The 11714-nt window shown below is 38.1% G+C and overlaps 1 protein-coding gene across 1 annotated transcript in view; it reads right to left on the bottom strand.

Moving 5' to 3' along the window:
- Nucleotides 1-8127: 8127 nt before the first annotated feature.
- LOC143040650 (solute carrier organic anion transporter family member 74D-like) overlaps nt 8128-11714 on the bottom strand; it is a 40064-nt gene continuing 36477 nt past the window's right edge. Inside the window, exons 14-15 of the mRNA XM_076211874.1 lie at nt 11383-11484; nt 8128-8604 (exon numbers count right to left, since the gene is read on the bottom strand). Coding sequence (XP_076067989.1) covers nt 8438-8604; nt 11383-11484 — 269 coding nt within the window. The 3' untranslated portion in view covers nt 8128-8437. The remainder of the gene's footprint in view (nt 8605-11382; nt 11485-11714) is intronic.

Below are 11714 nucleotides of genomic sequence, written 5' to 3'. Positions count from 1 at the left end.
AAAGTACGATTGCATTGTTGGAATAAATTAAATATCCCTTGTTCCACGAAACGTAACACTTACTAAACTTCACGAAGAGACATATAAAACCCAGGATCAGTTGTTCTATATCCACGTGATACAAATCTCACGTGAGTGAGAGGTGGGAAGGGTGCAAGGCACGCGCTGACTGGCTATTTAGATGGTAACTGGACTGTTTTCTAACCATAGGTATTTGTTTTAAATGGGTAGGGAAACACAAATATATTTACGTGAATTTATTAGTGACTAGATACAATGCTCACCTTGAGCTCAAGGCTGTCCGATGTTCCCCAACCTATATGGCATATATGAGTCAGAATTACGTCATTTTCTGGCAACTAGCAGGCTGACATTGAAAACAGAAAATAAAACAACTATTTTACCACAGTATTCAATAAAACGTTTTGTTTACAATAACTTAATCGAAAGCTAACGTTCACTTCACAATTCTAATATTTCATTGCAGCTCTAGTCTTATTTCCGAAATAAATTTGGAAAAAAGGCAACTGCCAACTTTACACAGAACAGAAAGTTAAATTCATTTGACATGACTTATTGGAAAAAAATTGTAAATGAAAATTGAGATAAAACTGAATAATTTTAACTTAAAGGTTTCATTGCAACATGTAAAATACAGCGGTCATATTCCTATTTTCGAAAACCTTCGGTTAATATTTAAAGTAGCGGGTCGGCTAAAGTTGATACATATTTTTCTTTTACTTTTGAGGGCATTCCTTGTTAATACCAGGCATCCATGCCAGATCAATCAGTTACTGAGTTAAGAAAAAGGTGTAGGCTACTATAGGTAGATGCAACCTTAAACATAGTTACAAGGTCAAACAGCAAAATCAGGTAGTTATCTATTCAGAAGATCAAATCATGCTTGGTAACTCTGGGCTTTAGAGTCATGTGTTGTTTGAAGTGCAATACACACATACATACATATACCAAAGGCTTTTTCCCCCTTACAAGGGAGGTAGCCAGAAAACAAAGGCATAGAAACCACTCCCACCCATTCCATCCCCTTCATACTCCTCTCCCCTCCCTCTTATCTTGGCACCTCCTGGATGACGGGTCATCCCTGCATCCTGTCCATTGCTTTGGGTCAGACACAGCACATCCACAGCAAGGCTGCTTCATTAAATCAGCGACCGCACCTCTCCGTCCCCTCATGCAGAAAAGGAGATGGGGAGAAATCCCTTCAGGCTGCATCAATTTATTTCTCACACGTATTCCCTCACCCCCCACCCACTCCCCCTCATGCATCACAGCGTCATCCATACACAACCATTCTCCATTTACTCCTATCTCCTGTCCTTCCTTAACAGACATTCCCCTCTTTTCCAATGCCCCTTTTACTGAAATATGTACATATAAAAATGCATTAGTCACAAATGTGGCACTCTTTTCTTTTCAGTAATTTCAGTTAATACAAATATATTATGACTTTATGGGCTGAATAAATTATAAAGTTCAGATGAACCATTTGCATCTGGGGCTGCTGGGTTGCAACACCCTACTATGAATATGTCATAGCCACAGGTATGACAGCATTGAGTTGCCTATTTGGATTTGCATGCATAGGTCACAAGCTGAAGACAACATCTGGGATAGGAGGCAGTGTTGTCCAAACAGGAACCAGGAAACTTTTTTTTTCTTTTATCCAAGCTGATTATCCAGTGGAGACCTCTGGATGTGTTCCTGATCTGTTTGGAACCAAATCTTTGCCTGGTAGTTGGCACATAAAATGTGCAGTTTCAGTGCACCCCTAGTTGGAGACAACATCTAAAAGTCCTTGGCCATCTTGCACCAATTAAGCAATTTGTGTACCTTCTGTATGGTTCTACTACATTATCAAATATTGGTTAACATATGGTAATGTAGCGGAACCACAGAGAAGGCACACAAACTGCTCAATTAGTGCAAGCTCTCCATCATGGTAAATTCCATTAACCAGTAGCTGACTATGGAAAATTGCCCATGGCAACTGAAAGCAGAGTTTGTGTTACATCATATGCATGCAGTGGAATGTATTTTTGTCATCAGGAGTTGCTTGAAGTACATTTATGTTGTCACATGAACAGTAGATCAATCTTTCTTAATGATGTCTGGAACATAAACATAGCCATTCTTGGAAAACCTGTCCACAATATCATCAGCTATGCTTGTGTCAAATCTACGGACACGGTCAATACCTATGGTATGATTGGCTGCATGGAACAGGTCAAAAAGAGCTTTAGAGTATGCAGCCTGATGAAGAGTGATATGATTTGGTGTCAGCTCCCTTCTGTTACATTCCATACACAATATCCTGGGCAAAACTACACAAAGTCTATTTGATGCTGTTTTGTTCTTCATCAGTCTCATCATAGAGTTTCTCCATACCTCCAAAGATCAAACAAAATAACAGATACAAGTTGTCTGGGATCACTTGATCAAAATGCTCTTGATCAAGCCCATGCCACGTGCTTGAATGGCCAGGGGTGTCACGGAGGTCCTGTCTAACTCCGAGAACCATGTGTACTGTCTCTTGAGAGATGTTACCACGTGCAAACCCTTGGGTACCACCGCCTTCATTTTCAGTCGATTCAGAAACTTATGAAAAGATCTCATCGTCCATTGACACAGTTAATATTTAGGAGATCAAGAAATTTTATTTGTCACCAGGGTACATCAGTAGTAATCCTTTTGAAAAAGGTTTCACCTAGCTAGCCTTTGATCCAACCAGCTGTTGGATCACATTATAAAATGTTCCTCTCCTAGACTAATAACTCGGGGGCACACATACTTTCATGTTTTTCAAAAATATCGCAAAGCCTAATATTTATGTCTTCTTTTTCTAACTGATCTACATCTGTGTAGCCTAATATTAATGTCTTCTTTTTCTAACTGATCTAGATCTGTGTTTGTAATGACAAAGTCTTTTAGGTTCAATTCCTGAAATTTAACACTTCTCTGGGAGAGAAGAATATCTGGGTGAAAGGACTACAATATATCATGAAATTTGAATATCTCTGGCAACCTCTTAATCACTTCATTTACCGCTATTAAAAAAAAAAAATCAGGCACCTTTATTTTATGTTGAGCACCAGTTCACTTGAAAATTTTGTTTGTAACAATTCTTTGTAAAAATTTTACTCCCAAACATGATTCAGTCATAAGTTTTATGTGCATACTTGTATCTTCAACCTTTTCACATTCTTAAGAATTCATATTTGCATATTCTACTCCTTAGTGAAATGTAAAAATAATTTAAGAATTTCAGCAATTGGCACTGATAGGTATTTATATGCTAAAATGAATCATTCTCTTGTTCAGATTTATTTATCAGTGGAGAATTAAACAACAAATATAGATAATTTGACTTGTCATTCAGCATTTCAAGTGAGGTTTTACAGCTGTATTTTTTTTTTCCTATTAGACCTGAAATAAGTTCTTACCAAGGAGTTATAACTGAGTAAATAACTTTCTCAATCACCAGCCACTAAGTCTCTGAAGAACTAAGAAATTTAGTAAGGTGTCCTTCAGGAATACTAGCATTCATTATATTAAACAATTTGTCAGTCATTCCTTCAATCGGAATTAAGTTTAAACCACTTTGCAAATTCGCAGAGGAAAAATGAGAGATTTGAAGGAAGTGAATATGCTTTTTCCCCACAGTTTTAGACTGGCATGTACATTTCACAAAAACAGTGAGGAGAATATTCTTTTATCTCTGTATACACAGTTATTGATATCACATATATCAGATGCACCATCATTACCTGGCCCCATAATATTGCAAATCAGAATACTATTTTCATAAAAATAAGATTTGATGTCTGAGAATGTCATAAATGAAGCAACTGGTAATAGTGTCAGGAAGTTTGTTATGAGTGATGAAATGTCTTCTTTAAAATACCTCACACAGAGTTACTTGCTGACTGATAGAGCTGATGCTTCATCAAATTAATTTTTTTTTGTGTCTTTACTAATGGAATAATGAAGGAAAGGGGGGACAACATTTGTAAGAATACTGGTGCATTTTGTTTTGTGGTGGTTGAGGTTAGATTTGTTTATTTTGGGTTGGGTTTAGTTAGGTTAGGTACGGTTATGCTGGGCTGGGTTAGGTTGGGTTGGTGACGGTTGTTTAGGTTATGGTGGGATTGGGTTGGGTTAGGTTTGGATAGGCTAGGCTTGGTTGGGTTGGGTTGGGTTAGGTCAGGTTAGGCTAGACTTGGTTAGATTAGGTTTTTAGACAAGCTTGTAAAGGTTGGCCATTCTTAGAATGAGCTGGTTTAGATGAGCCTTCCCAAACATAAGCTCGTAAAATAAACAAACCTCAGGTACTCTGGAGTTGCTGATTTTTACAATGTTCGACTGAATTTCCTAGCTAGATACTAGAGGTTTCTTTAACTAGTTTACTAAGCTTCCCATTTATGATTATTTTTCTTCTCACTGTTTTATTTCTTTCAGCTCTGCAGTTAAATTTAGAATAGAATTTACTATTCTATGATCCCTACCTACAGCACATTTTGATCTTTTTGTAACACTTTTCTGTTTTACGAGAGGGAGATCTTGCTATGTTGAAGGAATGGCCAGCAGCACAAGGAGCACCATATCTCTGTGAGCAAACTCCTTCACCAGAGTGGTCCCCAAGCTCTTCAGTAGTTCCCCCAATCATCTGAAGACACCTTCTGCACAGTGGAATTATTCAAAAGACGGCTGGATGTCTTCCTACAAGAAATTGAAGACACACCTCCTATACCATCCTACAGTAATACGTGGCCCAACTTGTACTGCCAAGGCTAGACTACTGTGCCCATCTATGGAGTCCAACCAGTGCAAACGAAATCTGTTAGAGAAAATCCAGACAATTCACTAAAAACATAGAGCACTTAATTAGATCACAGTTACTCAGAAAGGCTAAAGTAACTGAATCTCTACTCTTTGGAGAGAAGACGGGATAGGTACAGCATGACATATCTATGGAAAATAATGGAGGAAAAAGTGCCAAATCTGACAAACCCCATAATTATAAATGTCATGTGTCTGAACGCAGATGCAGAGGCAGAAGTTGCACTGTGACTGTCAACACTGTTTAGCGTGGCAGAACTGGATCACTACAGTATAATATCTTCAGATATAGAGCTGCCAGACTTTTCAACTGCACCCCCAAAAGTGGCCCGAGATAAAAAGGGTTGCTTAGTGGACTCTTTCAAACACCTGGTGGATAAGTTCGTAGCCAAACTGGAGACATCCCTAGACGACTAGGACCACAATGCAATGGTAATCTGAGGACCACAATGGAAATACGCGTACATGTTTTTTTTTTTTTGTGGTATCCTCGGCAATTTGCAATTATTATTTCGAACTATGTGTTCTTGTCATTATCTGCACTTCATGTATATTGATTCTTTGCCAAATAAAGTCTATCCATCTAAACACCATATTGAAGGCTGAGGAAACGTGAAGGGAGACACTACGCGTTGGCATGGTGTAATGATAAACACCATCAAACCGAATCATGGGAATCAAGTAATTCATGTCATTTTCCACGACATTATTTGATAAAATAGATGTACTTTTTCCAAGAAAAATTTCTTTAGTCATTGGCCCCATAACACATTTTCTATTTTCTGTTACTATATTTACTATTCTCTACAATATATTTAGCCCTGACTATTTTTTCCTGGGTAGTTTTGTTTCATAATTCAATCGTAAATCCAGCAAAAAAGTCTAAACTTCTACATCAGATGTGTTTTTCATTGATTTTGCAGTGTAACTTTTGCATTGTAATTGTAGTTTTTATTTTGAAATATGGGATATAATTCTACAGTTGATCCGAAATATGATAGGCATATAAGAGTAAATAATGAATTATACTTTGTTTTTTCCATATACTGAAGCAACCATACAATCCTGTCAATTTCAGTTCTCAGCTGCAGTAGGTAAAATATATTACTTTTTACACAGTAGGTTAATAAGGTACGAGAGGAATAAATGTTGCCATATTTAATATTTCTTGCAATTCATTTTGATTTTTGGCATTTATAAGAGAGGGAGGAGCGTATTGGGGATGGAATGGGTGGGAATGGTTTTTATGCCTTTGTTTTTTGGCTACCTCCCTTGTAAGGGGGAAAAAGCCTTTGGTATATGTATGTATGGCATTTATGCGTCAAAATATATTGTCTTTCGTCGATCTTATTTGAAGGAAATACAATAGCAACATATGAAATATGATAACCCGGCCTTAGAAAAAAAAATAACAATGATAACAAATAAATCACACGAAGTGATTTTTTTTTTTTTTTTTTTTTTTTTTTTTTTTTTTTTATAAATGATGTTAGGGTCACCTCTATGCCTGGCTAGAAGTATTTGGAACCTACACAGGAAACCTGCATAGTGTCCCAGGAATCGAACTCGCGACCACCTGCTCATGAGTTCGACACAGGAAATCAATAACAATGTTGCATTGCGTACCAGTAATTGGAAACCCACGACCCCACAGTATTTGCCAACGGTCCTTTGCATGAACCACTCCGATAAAAGACATTGGACTATTCTGTTGTATGGGACTGTCTCCGGCGTAAGTGGGGAGGGGAACAGTCATCGGCTGTCATCTCTCCTTTTAAATGAAGATGGAGGAAATGTAGATGGAATTGACAAGAATCTTTGTCCCGGCCCGGGAACCAAATGCCATCCCCTAGGGGTCGCACCACCGAATTGAGTTGAAGTTGTTAACAGGTTTAGAAGACAGGGAGATGATTCTATATGACGTCCTTCTTACAAGTACCCGTTGTTGGTCCCAGGAAGTTGATAATTCAAGAAAATAAATTTTATACAATGGCAAATACAAAGAATGACGTGATTCGTAACAAATTTATTTGTTTCAAAATACATCTTATGCTTATAAATGTATGGAGAATATAAGTTAAATATTGTGATTTCAATGTAAACTAAAGTCTGAATAAATGAAATGTTTTTTATTTCTCTCTTACTGTTCCTCTTTCCTCTTCCTCTCTTCCTCACTCTTCCTCTTTTTTCCGCTTCCACTCTTTTCCTTCCACTCCTCTCTATCTTCCAATCTCTCTCTTGTTCTCTATTTTCATCTTTCTGTGTGTGTGTGTATATATATATCACAACAAAGTAATGTCGTAGCACATTGGTAAAATTATACTAATGACCCACTTTCGGAGAAGAATAAGCGAAAGTAATAAGATCCGTATATTTCGGTCACTAACTGTGATCCTCTTCAGCAGAAGAGGACCACAGTTAGTGATCGAAAATATGGATCTTTTTACTTTCGCTTATTCTCCGAAAGTGGGTCATTATCAATATATATATATATATATATATTTACATATATATATATGTATATGTATATATATGTATATATATATGTATATATATTATATATATATATATATATATATATATGTGTATATATATATATATATATATCCCATTCTCCCATATTCCTTTCATCCTTCCCTCCTTTCCTCCCTCCTCAATGTGTATGGATGTATAGTATAAGTATGATATGTTATGTATATAATATAAAGCTGTGTATTTATTTACACATACAAATATATGTACAAAAATATTATTTCACATGTCATTCAACAGGTGTTTATATATAGGTATATACACATATACGCCAAAGTATAAAGAAGAGCACTTACGACTGGTATCACACATATAATGATTGTCTTTCAAACATATATATATACTGTATATATATATATATATATATTATATATATATATATATATATATTTATATATATATATATGTATATATATAATATAATATATATTTGTGATCATGGGCAAATGATGATCCTAACAGAAGATGAACTGTGTGACGTAATGCTTTGATCAGCGACTGATCAGCTGTTGAGGGTAGATCATCCGACAAGATGCGATCAGTAACTAATCATTTGTACAGGGATCAGTAAATGGATTGGTCAAACATCAAACGAAGATAATGAAGTATGATATGCAGTGATCTGGAGCTGATCATCTGTACAGGAAAGATCAGTCGATGAAATGTATATCTTTCCCACCCAAAAAAAAAGAAAGAAATGAAAATAAAGAGAGAAAAAAAAAATATATATATATATATATAAAATAGAGTAATAAAGTGAATAGACAAACAGAAATAAAAATAGTGATAAAAATGAAAACAGAATATAAATAAAGTCGAAATAAAAACCGGATTCGCCAATATGAAAAAATATATAAACGAAATAAAAAAGACAAAATAAAAAAAAAACAATAAAATGAATAAATAGATACAGACAAAAAAATATAAAGCTAAAAACAGAACAGAAATAAAGACGATTAGAACAACACAATATAAAAATTAATCTAAATCCCAAGGTATTGGGTGTGTCTGTGTGATTGTCTTCGGGAGTTTCTCCCTCGAAGGCGTTTCAGACTTGCGAGATCGAAGCTTCGATCTCCAACGTCGCCTTCGTCTTGTCGCCGTTTTCTTTCTCCTTTTCTTCTTCTTCGTCGTCGTCCTCCTCGCCGTAAAGCTTGAGGGTGTCGCTATATCGAAAGATGACGATGTCCCCTAGCACTGAGATCAGGATGAGTGCTGGAAAGAATGGAAGGAGATGCAAAAACAAGTAAATAACAAATAAATAAATTAATGGGTAAATAAATGCATTAAGAAACAAGTCAATTAAACAATAACTACATACATACATATACCAAGGCTTTTTCCCCCCTTACAAGGGAGGTAGCCAAAAAGGAAAAGGTATGAAATCATTCCCACCCATTCCATCCCTGAATACACTCCACACCGCTCCACCCTCCCTCTTATCTTAGCAGCTCCTGGATGACGGGTCATCCCTGCACCCTGGGTCAGAAGCAGTGTCGCCAGACACAGCACATCCACAGCAAGGCCGCTTCATTAAATCGGCGCCCCCCCCCTCTCCGTCCCCCCATGCATAAAAGGAGAAGACGGGGAGAAATCCCTTCGGACTTCATTTTCATGAGAGTAGTAGAGCTTGTGTCAGGATTAGAAATGGAGAGAGTGTGGTTCGAGGTAAAGGTGGGACTTCGTCAAGGATGCGTTATGTCGCCCTGGCTGTTCAACTTATACATGGATGAGGTAGTGCGAGAGGTAAATGCAAGGGTAGTGGGTCAGGGATTGGAGATGGTTAAAGAAAATGGAGAAAAGTGGAAGGTGAGCCAGCTGTTGTTTGCTGACGGCACTGCGCTTGTGGCAGGATCGGAGGAGGGACTGAGGAAGTTGGTGACAGAGTTTGGGAGAGTATGTGATAGAAGAAAGCTAAAGATAAATGTGGGTAAAAGTAAGGTGATAAGATGTACAAGGGGTGAAAGTGGCAGTAGACTGGAAGTGAGCATTAAGGGAGAGCGACTGGAGGAAGTGGATAGTTTTAGATACTTGGGTGCAAATGTGGCAGAAAAAGGTGGAGTGAAGGAGGTAGAATGTAGATTGAGAGAAGCGAGTAAATGCCTTGGTGGATTGAAGAGTGTAATGAGGAATAGACATTTGGGAATGGATGCTAAGAGGAGACTGTATGAAGGAGTGATTGTGCCAACAGCACTGTATGGGGCAGAAACATGGAACATAAGAGAGGAAGAGAGAAGGAGTTTGAATGTGTTTGAGATGAGGTGACTGAGAGGTATGATGGGGGTTACTAGGCTAGATAGAGTGAGAAATGAGGAGGTGAGGAGAAGAACGGGGATGGAAAGGGAGTTGGGAGATAGGGTTGATGAAAGAGTATTAGGATGGTTTGGACACATGGAAAGAATGAGTGAAGAAAGACTAGTAAAAGAGGTATGGAAGGCAGATGTGGAGGGAGTGAACATGAGGGGACGTTCTAGGATGAGGTGGATGGATGGGGTGAAGGGGGCTTTGGGGAAGAGGGGAATGTCTGTTGAGGAAGGTCGGGAGAGGACAGAAGACAGGGGTGAATGGAGAATGGTTGTATATGGATGATGATGTGATGCATGAGGTGGAATGGGCGGGGGGATGGGGGATGAGGTAGTATGTGTGAGCAAACAATAACTAAATAAATATATAAATAGATGAACAAATATATAAAAGAGCAGATCTACTGGCATGAAAACATAAAAAAAAAAAAAAAAAATCTGCTTGGATGGAAAGTGGCAGGTAACAGTCCCAATCTCCTTGATAACCCGCAGCCCCGTAGCATTCGGCAACGATCCTCGCGATCTTAGGCTTCTCCAGAAATCTATCGACTCCAAATAAAGTTGAGGATGTTGATGGGATTTGAAGAACGAACAAAAGGGGGGGAACGATTCACTCCGACGTCCTACTCTCTGGCCTACCACGTGTAGGCTCACATCGTAAGTTTCTGTAGCAGAGGCAGACCAGTGGTTCTTAACCGTAACCTTAGTACCCCTTGATATCTCAGAAAACATTTTCTCATGCCCCCATCCAATATAAATGCAGTGCAAACATATGAAAAGGATTAGTGATACAAACCTTGCTTTGCTTTCTCATTGTAAATATACAGTGCCATTGCACTGGCTATCATGTCTCGTACCCCCAGGGTCAAGGTACATACCCCGGGTTAACCCATTAAACTCCGATGACAAGATGTCTTGTCATTTGGTAAAATAAAACAAAAAATCATAAAACACCAAAATGTTTGATCAAACACCAGAAAAATATGACGTCAGTCCTCACTTCGCTGCGAGCGAAGCGAGGATTGACGTCATATTTTTCTGGTGTTTGATCAAACATTTTGGTGTTTTATGATTTTTTGTTTTATTTTACCAAATGACAAGACATCTTGTCATCGGAGTTGAATGGGTTAAGAACCACTGATTCACAAAGAGAAGCGGGCCTGACCCAAGGTGGAAAAAGTATAGAAAATGTGACACCCGACACAGGAAAAAAGGCTCAAGTTAGATCATAATCTGCCTTGAGTGGCTGTGAGGTGCCGCGGGACTGATTGAAACAGCCTGGCCAAAAGAAAAATTACAAAAAAAAAGGCCAGCTGGTACGTAAGGGGTTGGTATGGTGAGGGTAGCTACAGGGATGAATAGAATCACCTGGCGACAGCCATAGAAAATATAAAAATGCGAAGAGAGTATTAAATGGCTGACCCCTGTGGGTAGGAAGAATGAGTTGTGCCCAGGTGCCTTGTGTGTTCTACTGAGCATTTTGGAAATATTCTTGTGAGGTACTGCCCACTTCGAGAGTATGTCCAAAAACAATATAATTAATTACGTTAGATATGCTTCAGAACAGTAGGATATTTAAGCTATGGTTTAATTATTTATGTGAAAAAAATTGCAGTATGAAATAGTTGAAGTGGAGAAGTCACAGAGAATATGGTTGGATTGTTCAGCTGAAGAAATGATGGTCCCTTACCCGCTGGAACTGCGTGGATGATGACTCGGAACTTGTCCGAATCGTATAACCAACAGTTGCCCTGATGTCCGCATCTGTCCTCCCATATAAGACAGGCAGAGTCTGTAACGAAGAAGAACCTTACTCTATCTAATACTCAGCCGGACAGATCAACCTCAAAGAGCCAAGGGACCAAATTACGAGTGGATTAGAATTATATCCAAATGGTCATCAGCAAGCAAATAGTTGCATACATCTAGGATAGATATTCTTATGGGAGATTAAGTCACCCACTGTGTCATTCAAGGCAGTCATGCTGAAGGTTACATTGGGGAAATCACACAGTTTATAAG

Source organism: Oratosquilla oratoria, chromosome 29, assembly GCF_046742065.1.
Source record: "Oratosquilla oratoria isolate Oo_2021 chromosome 29, ASM4674206v1, whole genome shotgun sequence".
Lineage (NCBI taxonomy): Eukaryota > Metazoa > Arthropoda > Malacostraca > Stomatopoda > Squillidae > Oratosquilla > Oratosquilla oratoria.
The sequence above is the reverse complement of the archived record's forward strand: the minus strand, read 5'-3'. Positions and strand labels throughout refer to the sequence as shown.